General features: G+C 40.6%; 1 protein-coding gene across 1 annotated transcript; it reads left to right on the top strand.

Moving 5' to 3' along the window:
• Positions 1-86: 86 nt before the first annotated feature.
• Positions 87-17,701, top strand: mrrf (mitochondrial ribosome recycling factor). The gene is made up of 7 exons (XM_073477357.1): positions 87-142; positions 4,048-4,212; positions 4,360-4,512; positions 9,794-9,912; positions 14,193-14,284; positions 16,500-16,659; positions 16,949-17,701. Exons 2-7 carry the CDS (start codon positions 4,050-4,052, stop codon positions 17,024-17,026), a joined length of 765 nt encoding a protein of 254 aa, XP_073333458.1. The 5' UTR covers positions 87-142; positions 4,048-4,049; the 3' UTR covers positions 17,027-17,701.
• Positions 17,702-19,458: the final 1,757 nt, after the last annotated feature.

The following is a 19,458-nucleotide window of genomic DNA, read 5'->3' as shown; positions in this document are numbered from 1 at the left end:
CCCGGTCATTCGGGATACGCCGTATACAGTATCGAACACAAAACCGGACGTCGCATATGTCCGCGCGTGTTGATGACGAAATATATGTCAAACGTCGCTTCTTCCTAGCTAACATGCGTCTGTGAGGACTGTAAACTTGAAAGTAGGTATTCTCTTTGTGCTATTTACAGTTGAAGGCGTGTTTCGCAGGATCGTAGCTGAAATTTTCGGCAGTTTCATGTTTATAAACTACGTGGTGGCGCTTTATATTAGCGTTTGCCTGTAGTGTGTACAGAAGAGGGCGAAGCAGCGCTGTTTGCACGGCCCCATCACAGCGACCTTCACATAGCTTCACTTACATAAAGTGTTAACACCAGTCAGTTACAAATAATATGTCCTATTGTTGATATATAGTGTTAGTAAAGGCCTCGACAGCCTCAAGCTAAACTGTTAATTTTATTTTTCAGGGTTGATTTTGATAGAAATCAGACTCATTAAGGATGCATTGGGATCAAGTTAGTAAAGCCTGATGATCACATATGAAGAGACTTATTACTTAAATTGTGTGTTCATAGTGAGTGAGCTAGTGCTAAAAAAAATTCAGTGATCGACAGATTAAATTATTGGCAACCAATATGATAATCAATTATAAAGCAATTTTTTTTTTAGCAAAAATAAACATTTGTTAGTTCAAGCTTCTGAAATGTGAGCATTCATAACATTGTAATTTTAATATCTTTGGGCTTTGGATAAAAAATAAAATATGTACATGCCACTTTGGGCAGTAGAAAGTTGAGAGCATAATTTTCCACAATTTTCTGGCAGTTTATCGACCAAACAGTTAATTCATTAAACAAAAAATAATTGGAAGGTTAAATGATATTCAAAATAATCAGCATGTGCAGCCTGAGCAGTTTGTTTATCGTGGCAGAGCTTCATCAGATACTCTGGTGTATTATTTTCTGCTCAAGCTGTAAAGTGTGCCGATGAGTGAGAGATCATGCGGGCTCACCAGCTGGCTTCTGCCACTGGAAGAAGTAGAGGTGTGTCTGCAGCTGCTGCTGTGTGTGAAATCTACAGGATATAAGGCTACAGTATCCCACTGAACACCTGTGCCTCGCTTTTTCTGCTCGACTTCCACTCTAAAGAGATCCGTCACCGTCCCACATCTGAGCCTATCTGCTCTGCCACAGTGCACTGTATCATATCAGCTTGTCAGGAAACCTGCCAGCCACAGATGCCTGTCATGGGTTTGTGTTGTAGGTGGTGGTCCACACAGTCTAGCCAAAATATTGTCGTAAGGATATTTTTGGATTTAGGTTAGTATCTGGAGTCAGTGTTGGATTAACACCATGGACAGTATTTTATCGAGGATTTTGGTGCTTTAAATTACCTGAAGACGAGTTTACAATCTACAGTTACACAAAAAAGATACATGATGGATTATTTAATTGTTATTCTGATTGTTTTTAAACAAAAACTCATTATTTTTTGTTTCTGGCAAAATGAGAACATACATTTGAGTAAAAAGCAATTTAGTATATTTCTGGCCGTCTTGAGATAATATATTTAATGCAGCATTTAGAGCATAATATAAAGAGATAAAACTGGTAGTATCTAATTGAAAAAAATGGAAAAATCTTAAGCTTTTCACTCACCAGTCAAGCTAATTTCATTACATTTTGCTTGGAACTGGAAATCCAAATTCTGTATTATATTACAGGAAAAAAAAATATTTCAAAACATTTAATTTCCTCTCATTTGTAAAACGGCTGTCTTTAATGCAGCAGTATGATTTGTTTCTCCTCACAGCTTCCAGTTATAAATACACACCACACAATAGAGGATGTCAGTCAGGCTGCAGTACACAGCGAGCTGTTCACAGCCACTGACTGTGAAAGACCAACTTTAGCGTGTGTTTGTGTCTGTGGGCTTCCATATCTCAGAGTTTGTCTGTGCTTGTGTGTTCACCGAGGTTCACTGACACAGTTCACACTTGAGAGCCAGTGTGCGTGGTGGGAGGTGGTTAGACCGTTGAAAAGGAGTGGTTGGTCTCATATTGTTGTATGATTTGAATGGCTCCCCTTCAGGAATGCCCAAACAACTGTGCATGGACCGAGTGTTAACTGTGTAATTGCATATACTGTAGCCTGTAGAGTTGAGTGCAGGAAGTTCTATAGCAGCAGTGATGTCTACAAGACCCTGTTTTCCTCCTCCGTACTTCTCATTAAAGGCACAGTCTGATATCCAAGCGCTGAAACCGTTGACCAGTTGATCAATTTAATATATAACTTGATTTTATGTATTTTATTTATTAGTTTTAGCAAAAATGCCATGGGTTTCCCAGTTTCACCTTCTCAATTGTGAGGTTTAGTCTTTTACACGGTCTACTGTGATGAAAAACAGAATATTTTTAAGTGCTGAGTCAGTCGAACAAATCAAAACATTTCCTTTGCCTTTCAGAAAGTATGGCAGGCAGTTTTTGCCATTGTCTACCATTTTATAGACCAAATGATTCATGTATGAGTCAAGAAATGATTAGACCTTTTTCACGGTGGACATTTTGACTTGTCATAGCAGGAAAACCAAGGGCTAAGTTCCCAAAGTGTCCCAGTAAGTCATGTCTGTGAGCTGAAAAGCACAATACCAGGAATGAACTCAACAAGTTGGAATGCACTTGTTATTAATGTTATTAATTATAACCTGAGGGGCTCTATAGTTGTCTTCTTCCTCTTCTTGTTTAGTAACGAACTTTAAACCAATTTTAAAAGGTGCATATCACCACCTATTGTATTTGAGTGTGTAGATACTGAGCTTGTTAAGTCAATAAAAGCAATTTGCCTCAGATTATTGGCTCTATTTAATGTCATTATCAGCTGATGACCAATAACATAATTTCCCCAATATCCAGAAATATCTCATGCATGCCTACAGTTAATCAAGGAGTCAAACACCAGACAATTATTCAACAGCAGTTTTGATGATAAATTAACTATGTTTAGTTGAACAGGGGTTGATGATATGACAGTATGTACCATGAGGCCATATAAATTTGTCAGTTGTCACAGATTTGGCCATACCATCAATATTGTGGTGGATATTACTTTGACATCTCTGGGCGTTGGAAAGCTTTGTGGCAATATTGGACTTATATAGGATTTTAGCATCCTTGTGGTGACATACCTTATCAGGTATACTATTTGCTGAATATCACAAAACTGTACATGCCATACACTGACTTTTTATCTTAAAGTCAGTCTCTTGACTTATGTATTTAAATATACCCATTATCTTGTGGTCAAATAATGTTTCTACAGTCAGACGCAAGTTTACAAGGAACACCTGCCTGAAACGAATGCATTCTAATTAAACAGTCCTGTAATAAATCCTCCCTTCATAAAGGTTATTATTTTGAGTTTTTTTTTAAACTGTTTCAGAGAGGTGTTGATTCAACTTGATAATCGTTCTGTAGCCAACAGCTAAAGGTGCTGTTGAACTGTGTTGCATTTTACAGACAGGCATTTCTACTTTTTTGTCCACCCCACTTACATCAATGAGGGTAGGCTTAACAACACCTTATAGTATAATTTAACACAATTCAACGTCACAAACCCCCAAAATGATGATAAAGATGAATCAACACCTCTCTCAAACAGTCTCAAAGGCCTTCATGAATGTTGGATTTACTGTAGGACTGTTATATGAGACTGAATTAGTTTAGTCAGGTGAAACTAATAAACTGGGAAATTAGTGTTGGCTGCAGAGAAAAGATGGCGTTAAATGGTTTGGCTCTATTTTATTTCTTGTTTGGAACAAACTACTATAATCTAGTTGTCAAGAGAAAAAAAACACATGGTCTGGCACTGTAATACATTAGAACAAGATGTAGGCCTACCTCCTACTGGCTGACATGAGCTATTACTTCATTATAATAGATATTACCAGAGGAGCCTTCAACCTATCTGTGAGCCATATCAAGTTATGTCAAATGTTGTCCTTCAAAACTCAACAAATACTTCAACAACATTTTCATTCACTCTCTCCCACTTCCCTCTTCTGTCTTGACAGTTATGGCTTTGAACCTGCTGCGACCGCTGTTGTGTCAGTCCCTGGTGCGACAGGTCAGGTCTCCCCTCGTGGCCACCTCCAGAGTCCGTGCACCGCTTCTGTACCCAAACACCACCTCCCTCCCCGCTGCATGCACCAGGCTCTATGCCACCAAGAAGGCAAAAGGTCAGTGAGGAGACTGGAGTTCACATGAGTTCAACGTCTGCAGTTCTGTTTGCATCAGTGTGGGTTACTTGATTAGATATTATTTGTCTTAGAGTCTCCACTCTCCCCTCACTGCTTTTCTTCTTTCCCCTCTTTTCGTCTTCCAAGCCAAGGCAAAGGGCCAGTCGGCTAAGGTGAATATTAATTCAGCGCTGGTGGAAGACATCATCAGTCTCGATGAAGTGCAGGCGGACATGAGAGCTGTTCTCGATGCACTCAAAGATGACTTTACACGCAACCTCAGCATCCGAACCTCGCCAGGTATTCAGTTTATCTCCCTCGCATATTGTCTGTGTTTGTGACTTTGTATCACTCGCTGTCTTTTCTTTTTACACCCTTGTGTATGAAACTGAACAGTTACTATCAGGGCAAAAAATACACACATACATTGGCTGTCAAGTTAAAAATGTCACCTTACAGAAAGCAAAAAGAACGTACTAAAATACACAACTGCTTATCACATACATGATACACATGTAGTGTGTGTGTACACACTTTTGACATCAAATGTCCCTGTATGATCCTTGTCATTTAATCTTGATATAAACAACTCCAATAGATTATTAGGTGATAGTGTATTTTTGGCTTTACACATGACTAATAACATTTTTTAATCAACTCAATCTATGCTATCATTATTTTAATTATTATTTCTTTCAATATTATTACCACTCCCATTACCATTAATATCACTTTACACCTCCATGTGGATATGTCTCGAGGTTTCTGCCTGTTATAAGGGAGTTTTCTCTCGTCCACAGTACGGTCTAGACCCGCTCGAATTAAAAGATCCCCCAAGATAAATTCTGTTATCATTCGGAGCTTACGCAGTGTAAAGGGCATATAATCTCTACTACTATACGATCTACTCATGTACATGTAACGGAGTAAATATAACTCGTTACTACACACCTCTGCAGGTTTGATCTTCAAAGGTAGAGCTGTGATGTCATGGATTTCTGCAGTCCAACCAGACTAACAAAATGTTTTATCCCTAGACTGAAACTAACGTGAATCCAATTTTTCCAAAGAATGTTCTTCGGTAACATCTCTACAAACATGGCTCACCACTTCCTCTGTCCAGAGTAAATATATTCATCATCATTCTGCATCTGGCTACAACCATGAGATACCTCAAAACATTACTATGTGCATGAATCACCAAGTGCTGATGTCACACGTTGGCTTCCTTATTTGTTGATTTTCTACTGAATTTAAAAAAGATTAATTCCAAAAACCACAAGATATACATACATGAATTATGCATTGACTGACTGCATTTTTCAACCAGATCATGTACTATACACTCAAGGCCTCTCCTTCTTAACGGCAAACCACAGGCACATTTTAACTTTGGGATAAAAGTCAGTAAGTCTTCCTCTTTGTTTGCATCTACCTGACAAAGTGCCTAAGGGCTGAGAGTGAGCCTGCAGTGTGACCTTACCTTGACCCAGGTTTGACCTCAGTTTCCTGAACTATATCCAGGTCTTGACCCGTTGCCTCTGGGTTCTAACAAATGGGAGCTGGGCTCTAGGGAGTCAGAGGTGGGGTGTATAACGGAGGCTCCTGAGGGAGGAGGCAGCTGCTAGAATCAGACTTCAAACTTATGGTGTCTTTTTTTCTCTCTTCAGATGAAAGTGCGCTTTCTCTGACATTTGATCTGCATCATGTGCAGGCTTTTTACTTTCACACACAACATCAACAACCTTGATTTTGATACTGAACGCCTCATCTTGTTCACTTCAGCTGTTTCCTTCTTCCGCTCATCATTTAGCAATTTCATGGTCTGAGTCATTTTCTATCTTCTGGACCTCCCTTTATCTCTCCATCACTTACTCTTTTCTTTTGTTTTTCCAACAGTTCCCAGCTTTGTATGTTGGCCTCCGCTCACACCATATTTTCAGTTTCTGTCTCACTTGTGAATATAAATGTCTTACTGACCCACAGGGAAACATTTGTTCACAGGTCAAGAAGTTTCAAGAGGTCGCCTCTTCCCTTCTTCCAACTCTTCAGTCCTCCTCCTGTTTCTCTTGTCAGTGCCATCTTCTTTCCTTCCGTCTCTCTCTCCTTCACTGCTCTCCTCCAGTCCCTCCATCCTCCTCTCTTCTTCTCTTCTGTCCAGCTGCACAGTAATCCAGGGAGGCAGCAGGACTTAGAGCTGACAGGAGAGATGAGATGGTGGAATGAAATGACGTCAGTTGTCTGAATGTGTGTGTGTTTGTTCCATGAACCACTCATCTGGCTCTCATTAAGCTTAAGTGTGTGTGTGTGTGTGTGTGTGTGTGTGTGTGTGTGTGTGTGTGTGTGTGTGTGTGTGTGTGTGTGTGTGTGTGTGTGTGTGTGTGTGTGTGTGTGTGTGTGTGTGTGTGTGTGTGTGTGTGTGTGTGTGCAGGGATATGACTCTATGTACAGTTTGTGTGCATGTGTTTGTTTCTGTGTCGCAAAACATACAGCAAACCATCATAGATAGATGCACAGAGAAGGGATCAATGCTGTGACCACCACATTGTGGGTTGTCCCAGATGGGTAATCTGGCTCGAAAACTGTCTCTGTTTCCATGGAAACTTTGTCAAGACAGAGTCGAGTAGCACTACTAACATTAGTACCAGAAAAAAAATCCTTTAAATAACTCAAAATACATTCAGGGACCACGTCTTCCAACTTGTAGATAAGAGTTTTGGAGAATAGGTTGACATTTTGGGAAAACAAATACATATTTGGTTTCGGTAAGAACATTTATATCGTTCTCATGTGCATCTGTTCAATGTAAGGGTTCAGCCAGGAGCTGATTAGCTTAGCCTAGCATAAAGCCTGGAAGCAGAGGGAAACAGCTAGCCTGGCTCTTTCTAAAGGAAAGCAACCTACAAACAGGTCTGAAGATAACCAATCAACATGTCCTATCTTATTTGTTGAATCAATAGAAAGAAATGACAAGTTGCCTGACTATCCCTTGGGTGGGCCGTTGTCTCCTTGGAGTCTGCACTAACAAAAAACCCAGTAAAACTGCAAATGAATGTTTTTACATTTACTGGAGACAGTATAGCACATCAAAGCTGCCATAATGAATATTTTTTATAATAAGAATGGAGCAAATTACTTCTTGTATGTGAACCCACAGATAATTATCACCTGACTCTGTAGTTTTCCTCTCGTTTTTGCAACTTTTGGCTAATTGTTTTGGTTTTACAGCCTGCAGCTTTTTTTGTTTGGAATTACTCTCATGCACACCTTGTTCAAACACCTTAAAGCTCTAAAAAAAAACAGCCACATGCTATCTGTCTAGCACCAAACAACAGATGGACAAAGTTAGTGACCATAGTGGAGTATTTAGCAACTAAAGAGCCAGATATTTCCTTTAGGAGATTGTGGAGACCAAAAACAGAGCCATAACTGTTCATCATATCAACTTAAAAGGTGATGATGACGCGTGTTGTGTTTCCAGAAGTTGGCTAGTTTGTGTTAAAAATACGACGTGGACTAACCATGTGATGATGACACATTTACTGTATGTATCCTAAAGCTAAACTAAACATGTTTATTCACATTTCTGTTGAACAGGTTGACTGTTTCACAGCAGGATGCATCTTTCCCTGTACCTTTTTACTCGCTGTCTGATGTTGACAACAGAAAAAGTCCAGCTGCAGTATCAGCTTATGCTCCTAACCAGCTATTTCCTTGTGAGCTCTTTGTGACCACGAGAGTATAAAGTCTCTAAAACCATCTTCGATTTAGATGAAAAGCAAAAAATTAGTAGTGTACATTTATATAATGTCTATCATATTATCAGTGATTGTAATATTTTGACATAGAGCAGTTTGGTCAATGCTTTCTTAGCCATCCTCTGCTCTACCTCCTGTTTCTCAACCCCGCTACCCCTACACACCCTCCACCTTTGTAGTTAAAACTCCACCCTCCACTAATCTTCTTCTTCTAAGTCTTTCTGGCCTACTCAAGCACAAGCAGATGTGTAGGTTCTCATTGTCAGTGCACAGGTAACAAAGACAGACAGGCAGGAGGTCACAAGTATGGACATGAGCAGTCAGCATGTACACAGAGAGGCACTTTGAGATGGACAGCAGGACGGGCATGTTGCAGACTAATGGATGTTTGAAGTCAAACAGAGAGACAGAATAATTGGCAGGCAGGTAGACAGTAATTTAGTTGGGCTGCAGTCTTTTAATAAAAGGCATCAGTGTCATCACATCATATGAAACTTTTATTTTAACTAATTATTCTGCATCGAATCCCCTCTTTTTGTGCCTTTTTGAAATCATATGATTAATAGGTCATATAGAGAAAAATTACACCACTGCCTCACCTCCCCTTCACCCCCCCTTTTCCACACACACCACCAGCACAGCCCCCAGTGGGTGAGCACAGGGAGCGGGTGATGTAAGGCAGAGGTGGAGAAGAAGGAAACAACCGCGTCTGAGGTTAGCCAGATGGAGGAGAGGGGCGGATGGACAGAGTGAGGGAGTAAAAGGAGAGAGGAAGAGAAGGAGGGAGGGGACAGAATTCAGCTCATGTGGGCAAACTTACCTTTGTTTCTTTTTCTCAGTGTTGGCAGTAAGGAGAGACATCATGGAGCAGCCTTAGAGTGGTCACAAATGCATTTATTTATTTTTACTTGCTCATGCCATCTGTGCTTTGTGCTGCTGATTAATCTGTCTTTCTATTTATTTGTTAATCTGTGTGTCTGACTGAATGAACGACTCCATGTTTTCCTTTATAACCCTAACCCTAACCATGGAAACAGAGTCATCAAACCAGAAAATCTACAATATTTACCACAACCTGGCCAGTGCAAATGATAAAGTATGATGCATTAAAACTACTCCGAAAAGTACAGTTTACTCAAAAAAGTTACTCAAGTACATGTAATTACTGCATTACTACCCACCTCTGGATGTAAGAAAATATTAAATTTCAAACAGTAGATGTCATTGAAATTTAGATCATTTTAAATAATAATTATAAATGTAACTACAAAACTATATTGATAAACTTGAATTTCAAACATGTACAACATTTATTGCTGATTTAAGGATTAGCAATATGGCCTTAAAATAATATTGCAATGTAAGGCCATATCATGATACTCAATATGTATGTTGATATTTTGACATCTCTTTAAAAGCACTTAATAAATGTTAGGACTGAGCAACAAAATCAGAAATCACAATATCTTTAAAAACCTCAATATTGATATTGCGACAATATTTCAGGGATTACTGTTGGTATTTTCACAAAATGTTAATACATTGAAATTTTTAATATGTAATCATTAGTAATGTGGATTAAAAAAAACACATCACTTAACTAAAATACAGCCTTTAAAACCAGGAAAAGACAACACCTTTGCTATACAACGATATCCAAATCTTAGAAGATATATAGTCTCATATCACAATAAAGATATGAGGCTATATATCTTCAGGGTAAGCGCAGTGCTCTTGGCAACAGTTAAATGATGCCAAAAAAAGTCCATGTAGGTAAAAAGAAGTAAGTATATAAACAATCTGATTTATATGTATTTGTTTAGGAGCTCTGGATCACATTGTGGTGACGACTCGAGATGGGAAGTTTCCTCTCAACCAGCTGGGTCAGGTCTCCATGAAATCACCTCAGGTCATTATGGTCAACATGAGCAGCTTCCCAGAGGTAAGATGATCACACACACACACACACACACAAAGCCAAACACAAGCACACGCATACAGATTCTTCCTAGCACTATCTGTTTGTCTCACGCAGACAAGTAACCAAAAGCTTTATAAAAATAATCCACAGCACAGACAGATAGACGGTCCTCACAGAGGGAGAAGTGAGCCAAAACAGAGCTCTGAGCCCACATCTCTGTTTGAATGAAACCTGACCTGCCTCTCTCTCTCCAGCTCAGATGCTAATTGATTGATCACTCAGGGAGCCCTTTGTTCTGGGGTGAAAGATAGCAACAAGAGCCTAAACTCTGTGTGTGCGTGCACTGAGATGTGGTGATGTCTGTGTGTGAGTTGTCACAGAATAGGAAATGACCTCATTATACCCCCAGGTTGAGAAGGAATGGATTATTTTTCTTTTTTTTCCTCCTTTCTCACTCCCTCCTTTCCTTTTTAGATGATACAACACTGTACTTATCAAAGCTCCAGGAGGAAATTTTGTCCATGAGAGCAGTTCTCGTTTTCCGTGTCCAGACGTTCTGGTGGTCTGGAAAATCTGATGAGCTTTTTTTAGCGTTTAACATGACATTATATAATCATATATCAATAGTCGCTATGACTGATGGTTTAGTTCTCTTAGATCTCATTACCCACATTGTGGTCCATCCAGAAGTGTAGAGATACTTCAGAGCCAAATTGCAAGCATGGCTAAAAATATAAATAAATACATTAAGTGTAAGACACAGTTAAGAAAGTTGAAAAGGCAATTTAAGAGATACAAAATACAACTGATAGAAATCTAAATTTGCCATTTTAACTTGATTTGGTAACCCGTTCCAGATTCCAGAGACCTGCATGTCCACAATGTATTTTTTCAAGATCATATTAACCATTTTTTTGAGCATGGATGACATTGAAAAGAAGAATGTTCTTTCAGAGAACCACCTGTTGTCGCACCTATCTTCCACCACCTTTTATTTTCCTCCCGGTCACCTTTTGTGAACCTGAGCGGTGTGGTTTCAACTCTTTGTTCTCCTTTGTACCAATAACACAAAACAACATGCAAATCTAACTTTGTATCAGCATCTCAAATCTGGAAATCCAGTCCTGAACCTGAATCATGCTGAATGGTCTTTTAGTGAGTCTATTTCCTTCCCAGAAACTCAGACCGCAGACCACACACACTGACAGACACACTCATGCGCGCACACACATACCTTCTCGTGCCCTACGTTACCCATGTTCCACACAGAGGTGAGTCCTCAGTACCCAGAGCTAATAGGCTTATAATGATGCCTATCCATTACCAGGCACTCCAGAGGCCTTACCATTGTTTTCCATTCATTCATTAAGAGTAGCCTGGGACGGGCACAGTGGAACTAACAACAACTACCACCATGCTTAGATCACAAGCTAATTTGTGTGTTTAAGGATGAGTGTGCGTATGTGCATGTGAAGCATCCCACCACTTTGTTCATAAGTGTTTTCTTCAGGACTCTCGCCCACATTCCGCTCGCCTCTTTGCTTTGATCCGGTGCCGTCGAGCGTTTGATGTGAAACTCCGGTGTAATTTCTCTTCCTCTCCCAACATATTAACCAGAACCTTCCTGGCCTTTCCAGAGAATTTCTGTTCGTTTTTTTTTCCCTCGTAACCACCGGAGTGGTCGTCAGTGAGAGGAAACGCTGATGAATTTGATGCTGAGAACAATCAAACATAGGTATGGGCTGAATCTATCACCCTACTCTCAAAGAGAGCAACCAGAGGCCCCGTGCGCCGGATGACTTCAACAAAGGAAAAGAAACTTCATGAATTAATTTAATGCGCACAAATAAATCCCTTTAATCTCTCTGCCATTTCTTTCCCCCAGCGGAAAAGGCCAGAAGGAGCTGTTGAGAAAGGGGAGTAGGGTAGAAAGGAGTAAAAAAGAAAAAAAGGGAAATGTTATGCGCTTTTTTTTCCCCGCATTGCACATTTGCACACTTTGTAAAGCTCAGCTAAGGGAATTGTCATGCGGTTGCAGAATTGGTTCAAGGAGTGTGACTTTGTTTTCAGTAACTCAAAGGATTTGGCTTCCTCCCGCTTTATCTGTATGCACTATTTAACTGAAGCTCTCTGGTTCTAATGTAGTATGTGCTGCACTGATGGGTTGATGGATGTCTCACGTCAACATGCAAGCTTCTTCTTTTGCCTGCCCACCAAACAAATACAACTCCAAAGAAGCCACTATATTAATTAACTGACATTATCAGATATTGTGCGAATGTACACCAACACTCCTCAGAACCTCTCAACAGCATCTTTGTCATTTACAAGCACAGCTGCCTCTCCAGCCAGTGTCCACATTGACACTGGATCACTTGTTTCCTCACAAAAGACGTAATTCTCTTCTTTTCATTTCCCTCTGATTATCTTCGTCCTTTGAAAAAGATGACAGATGGTGTTTGGGAAATATTAGTTGCTTTTTTCAGCTTTCTCAATAAGCCATTTTAGACAACAGCCAAGGAGAAGGGAATTTTCTGCAGATGTTTTCATTTCGAGTCAATTTTGACAAATTTGCAGGAGGATTTTCTTGTTCCAAATCCTTGACTGTTCTCCCTATCTGTTTCTGTTGATGTAGTTTCTAAATGCAGATCAGAAACACAAGTTTTTACTTTTGATCTTAATGTGTCTAATTTATCAGATCTTGACAGTTGTACCATGTACAGTGTTATGCATGATGATTCCAGATTTGAATTGGAATCAATAAAATCACTGTATTTGCAGAAAGGGACACGGCAAGAGACATTTTGACGTGTCATGGAAGGAAAAGCACAGGTCCTTATATAATGCTGAATGCGTATATTTATCCAAAGAGAACTGGAGCAAGTGGATGTTTTATTACCTAAAAAGTAGTAATAATGTGAGCAAGTGTTCACTCAGCAACATGCCGTTGTTTCAGTGCTTAACCCTGGACAGAAATAAAAAGAATAGACTCAAATGGGCTCAGTTGTTCTGAAAAATTGCCCCTCAACCGTGTCAAAATGTCACAAAAATGGCGCCTGCCAAAAGACCATGACATATTAATGTCTTTCAACATGTGTGACCTAAATGCTTCTAACCTCCAAATGTGTTGGACTTCTGCCCTCGACCAACTTGGTTAAAGCCAGCAGAGTTTGGACCTCCCTTTCTCCCCACATAGCTCCATTGAGCTGGTTAAATGACAAATCTGATCACAATACAAGAAAGGTGAACAACTCTCTCTGTTAAAGTGAATTAAATCATACATGTACATTTGTTCTGTCATTAAACCCATCAGCTTCAGAGAGTTAGAATTTATTTATATTTGAAAATATATTAAAGCAGCTACAAGGAACTTTAATATTTGTCAATTCTGGGCAATCCCTGTGATCAAAAGTGGTACGAGCACCACCGTCCCCTGTAATAAAGATCTTGTTCAGGCTAGCGTATGCAATTGTTTAGAAAGCGAGGGAAAAAAAGAAAAATACAGCTGTTTGCAGGATGCAGGGCGATGACGCAACCTATCTATTTTGTGGCTAAATAAGATTAGTGACTATAATGTGATGTAATGTAATGTGAAGTAAACTTTGTTTTAGTGCCATACCACCAAAACTACAGAGAAACTTCTTTCCTACTACTGAATTCATCCTCAACACTCCACCATAAAAAGTAGTTTTAATTTTAATGACTTATCCGACCCTGATGAGTCAGAATCTGACCTGGTGACAGGCGTTAAGAATAACTATAATAACTATACAGAAACAGCCAATCTTCTCACTAATGCTCTTGTTTGCTTATGCAGGTCTTAAAGAGACATCAGTATGAAATTGAGACTGTTTATATCCCGTTAAAAGTTCCTTGTTGTACGTCTAAATGAAAAATTGTATAAAAAATGAACACATACCAACTCAAAAGCGTGTGTGCGTGCGTGCGTGCGTGCGTGCGTGCGTGCATGTGTGTGTGTCCATGTATCATCCACAAGCACAAGCAGACTCTCCTGTGAGGTCACCGCGGGTCAACGCCCTGCCCTGCAACCTCTCAGTCCTGTCCCATAGGGCCGAGCGCTGACAGTGGCCCGAGGCACTTCCACACTGCATGGGCTTCCCCAGACACACACACCACAGCCAAAGACACACATACACACAGTACATACACACCACAACACCTTAATGATTGCCAGCTGGAGCTGGGCCACTACCTGCAGTTGTAGCGCTGCTTTTCCATTTACACACTGAAGAAAGCACACTTTCATAGATGTGTGTGTGTGTGTGTGTGTGCGCCCCCAGGCTACAGCGGCTGCTGCCCGTGCCCTGAGCGAGAGTAGCATGAACCTTAACCCAGAGGTGGACGGGACGATCATCAAGGTGCCCGTTCCCAAGTGAGTCGCTTTCTCTCACACACACACACACACACACACACACACACACACACACACACACACACACACACACACACACACACACACACACACACCTCAAGGGCAGAAACACTTTCCTGCATTTAGCGTTTTCCTTCTTTTGATTTTTCCCTCACACTCTTACTTTCAGTTGTTTCTCCGTTTTACTACATTTTCCATGTTTTTGAACTCTTATAAGCCCTGAAATGGTTGAGTGATCTGATCAATCAATTACTCAATCGACAAAATCTTTATCAATAGATTTTAGAACATTTTATCTATTTAAACAAAATAAGTCAGTTTAAACATCTTATTTATGCTCTCTTAACCAATTAAATCAATTAATTAATCAATACATTGTGTAAATGATCATTGCTAAAACTTACAGTAAGATTCATTCATGGTTTTGAGTTTCCCCCTGACAATAAATCCCCTCGCCTGAGTTGTAACTGACAGATTTATTGACTTTTGTATGTAGATGTATAGAGACCCCCAGTGTGTTGATGTGAGGGCCAGGTCACTCTCTCTCTCTGTTCTGAGTAGACCTCACTCGCTCCCTCTCTCTCCCTCTTTCTCTCTGCCAAGTCAAACAGTCTCATACAAAACTATCCGTCACTCACTCACCAAAGCACTCCGTCTGTATATACAGTATGTTTTTTTACATATGCACACATGTGCATGTAAGTATACACGCACGAATGCCGGCTTGTATGTATGTGTGTGTGTGTGTGTGTGTGTGTGTGTGTGTGTGTGTGTGTGTGTGTGTGTGTGTGTGTGTGTGTGTGTGTGTGTGTGTGTGTGTGTGTGTGTGTGTGTGTGTGTGTGTGTGTGTGTGTGCGTGTGGAGCAGCAGGTGTTAGTCTGGCAGAGGAGGGAGACAAGAGTCAGACTGCTTTCCCCCTGCAATCAGTCTCGGCACGCTCCGAGCCTCCATTTGCATTTCCAAAGAGAAGGCGCTCCTTGATTGGCCCTGGAATCAGTAAAATTAGGCCGTATTGTTTGCGGTAAATAGACGCTGCACTTGGATTGTTTGCAAATAGTCCCAGAGGCAAAAAACAACGAAAAAAAAGCCAATTAGGGACAAAGAGGGAGAGTGAAATGGGAAGTAGGATTTTCTGAGTGATTAACAAATGCAAAGTGAATGCAAAGTTGTCGGGATGACGGATGTTTCAGCTCTGGTCTGAGACCTTGGGAAGTGATTGCCGTTAGAAGTCAGAACTAAAATGATTAGACTTGATGCTGACAAGCACTTAAGACTCTCATTTGCACAAGTGAGGACATTGTTTTGCCTCTGCACAGTTATATTTTTTCTGTTTTCCATACAGGACCATCAAAGAGTCAGACTAACCCTTTCTCGTCAGGTTTCTGTGTGCAGTCTGAAGTCAAGGTGAATGTTTAGCCCGGTTTATATTATTATCCAACATGTCTGGTTTTAAGTACCAGAGGTGAGAAGTAATGAAGTACAAACACTGTACATACACCTCGAATGGGGAGAAAAGACGTGTTAGTGTCTCGTATCTGCAGAGACCCTGCAGATACACAGACTGCTTCCACAGAAACGTCCCTCAGAGGGATAATTTTTACTTTTATACTTTGAATATATTTCAGAGCCTATACTTTCTTACTTTTACTTGAGTAAGGAATATGTGGTCTTTTGCCACCTGTCAAATGCTGCAACGGCTCCTCTCAAAAGAAAGGAAATGTGGTTTCTAAGGCTGCAACTAAATAATATTTTCGTTATCGTTTAATGTGCCGATTATTTTCATGATTAATCGTCAATTGTTTAGTCTATAAATTGTCAAAACATTTGAAAAAAGTCATCAAATAACCGTGGCAGCTCTCATGGTTTCCCCAAGAGTGAGAGCTTAACAACCTTTTAAAAAGCGGTTTCATATTGTACATTCCCCACAGACATAATAATAGTCCCTAATCATATCCAATGTTTCCCACAGAATGGCTGTGTACCTGTTAATAGATCGTGGATGGCCCCAAATGAATCCCCCAATATACTTCGGTGGCTGTTAATAGACCTCCGGCCAAGTAAAATATATGTGTGGGATATCTTCATAAAGGGCACGGATGAGTTTGTGTGTGTGGACCCTCGCTTGGTATAATCCGTTTACATGTCTCCCAGGAAGCTTTACCTTCTCTGTTTATCTTTCTTCAGTCTTACTCTTTGGTCTTCTGCTTTCCTGCAGAGTGACACGAGAATACCGAGAGAACCTCACCAAGGTGGCCAAACAGTTAAGCAACAAGGCAAAAGACTCGCTGAGGAGAGTGCGATCCAACGCTGTCACGCAGATCAAAAAGGCGAAGGAAGGACACTCGGAGGACACCATAAGACTTGTAGAAAAACAGGTACGAGACAGGGAGAAGGAAAGAAACAGCAGTGCTAACACACAGAGACAGAGGTGTTCATTGAGCTTCATGAAGCTAAAGGGAAATTATTGCTAAAGCCTGACTCATTTCCTAATAATTAATTGCCAGTGCTTTTTACCGCTATTTGTAAGTGCCAACTTGGCACCAAAGTGAGAAATTAATCATTAGACCGGTTCTGTCACATTGTAGCCATATAATGTCATCCTTTACTGGAAGGTGAATTCAAAATAGTTTAATACTTTTCCATCTTTTCTCCCTGCCTTCACAGATTCAGCAATTGTCAGACAAAATCTCAGTGGACATTGACAAACAGCTTGCAGCCAAGACCAAGGAGCTTTTAGGATGACTGTGACCATTAAAAGGAACACTCACCTGCAGATGGACACACAAAACAGAAGCGACATGTCATTGTTATCGTGTTAGTAATAAACAGTGACTCAATCATGTTGAGGAGGTAGTTTCAAAGAAAAGAAAGTTTTTTGATTCCTGCCCACATCACTGGCAGAGATCTTCTCCTCGCTGCTGGGTGATATCTGTCTTTAACCGTCAGCGCATAAACACAAACTGGCACGGAAGCAACAACAACAACGACAGACTGCCAGTCACCTCCCTCCTCCCTTATTACTCTTCCTGTCTTCAAACAAACACCAAGTGAAGGACGAATAGACTTTTAATGGGATTTGTGAGCCTCCTCCTAATCAAACCCCTTGCCACAAGGGCCGTCTGTTTATATAAAACAAGCGCACCCGTCTGAATGTAAACTGGCTGCGGGTTCGTCTTGGTGGCGAGAGCAAGCGAGAAAGGGAGAGAGAGTTTGTTCCAGAGACGCAGGACATCATTAGCGTGTTGCCAAACATTTGTTTCGCATTGATTCGAAGTCTGTTAAAAAATGCACTTGAGAACAAAAAAACTTTAATTTCTGCCCATGTCTAGGATTGATAATACGGCTGCTCTCTCAACAATAAAGTCAGGAAAGTAACATTATTGATGGACTCCATTAAAGAAACACTGCTTTGTACAATGTGCGTCATCTTTTCTCGCTCTTGTTTTCTTTTCTTTTTCTCAACGTTTGGTTTTGAAGTCGCACCCCTCCTCCATTAGTCAGAGTGATAATGGACTTTTCCTGTGTACAGATCTCCAGACCCTGGCTGCTGGCACCACAATTGTCCATTAGGAAAAGAGGCTTTTTTAAATGTTGTGTGCTTGGGCCTCTTTGTCTTTAGAAAGCTGCACTCTTAAAGGGACAGTTCACCTCAAAATCAAAAATATATATTTTACCTCCTACCTGTGGTGCTATTTATCCATCAATTGTTTTGGTGTGAGTTGGTTGTAAGTTTTGGAGATATCGGCCGTAGAGATGTCTGCCTGCTCTCAGATATAATGGAACTAGATAGAACTCAGCTTTTTTGGAAAACTCAACAGCAAAGAGCAAATGTTGTGAGCAGTTTCAGGTCGGAACTATTTTCTTTCTACAGGAACTATACCCTCCAACCATATCACCACACAGAAGAAAGTGTGCATCTACTCATGGACTAGAGGCTCGTGACAGTGTGAAATATAAACATAAATGGTATCGTCCTCTGCTGAGCTGTAACTTTACCTAGCTTGGTTAGCTCAGTTAGCTAGCTATGGGATAATGATGAATGCTAAAATGTAATGCAACAGAAGCACTGGTAGAGAAATCAGCTAACTGACTGAGTAGTGCCAAATATACAGCAATATCTAGCGAAAGTTTACTTATATTAGCCAACATAAGCTACTGGTCAACACCAGACCAAGTTATCTAAACTTTAATGGCGTCATTCACGGCTGAGCTGCTTCCTTCTCGCTTTGAGCACCACAAGCCGAGTGCCATCTAGTTTCGTTACATTCGAGAAAAGGCAGCTATCTCTCGGATATCTCTGCAACTCACACCAAAATAATCTAGATAAATAAACTGTCCCTTTAAAACCACACCAGTTCACCCCGAAAATCAATGTGTTCGAAGTGGAAATAATGACAAGAAATGGTCGAATGGGAAACGTACCCAGCAACGCACACATGGCTCTGCTTTCATCTATCTGCTGTTTACACCAGCTGGAGGCTTTCCGTTCTATAATGTGGTCGGTGTCTTCATCCTCGCCATGATTTGTTTTGCTTCCTCTGCTACTGGTCGCAGGCTGCCCACATGGCAGACAGGTTTAATTTTAAAAGTTTGCCCACACACTTGGTCTTACAGTCACACAGTCATTTGATGATTGCAGCGCAAACTTCTAATTAAATATTATAAAAGAAAAAAGTATCGAGGAATAGTGACGATGCAGCTTCCACAGTGGTTTTTGCCATCTTTGGTTTTAGGTGGTAGCAGCGTTAAGTTGCACGCTGCAGATTGCGGCTTTATTACATTCGCCTCTGTCTCCCTGAATGGCTTCACTGTAATGGCCTAAACAGACCAGAGTCATTGGATAAACAAGAGTTTAGCAGAGGAGTGGCTGGCTCGAGACAGAGGAGGGGTGGGGTGGAAATGGCAGGTTTTTGTGGTGATTCTGGGTCCATATGTCAGCAATTTGAGGGCATTGTGTACCTTGGCCTAAAACAGAGGCTTCATGATCGATGGAGGGGTGAAAATCTCCCAAGTCCCTGGCGCAGAACACAGGCGAGCACGAGGAAATTGCTTTCAGCTGATAGCTTCATTTTGGTTGACATTTATCAAGTGAATTACCCCTGTTCCTTTCAAATGTTTACTACTACTAGCACCGCCTTTTGACGTACGTTCATGTGCGTGCATGCATATGTGTG

This window comes from Pagrus major, chromosome 12 (genome assembly GCF_040436345.1).
Source record: "Pagrus major chromosome 12, Pma_NU_1.0".
NCBI lineage: Eukaryota > Metazoa > Chordata > Actinopteri > Spariformes > Sparidae > Pagrus > Pagrus major.
This window is presented reverse-complemented; position numbering and strand designations above follow the sequence as displayed.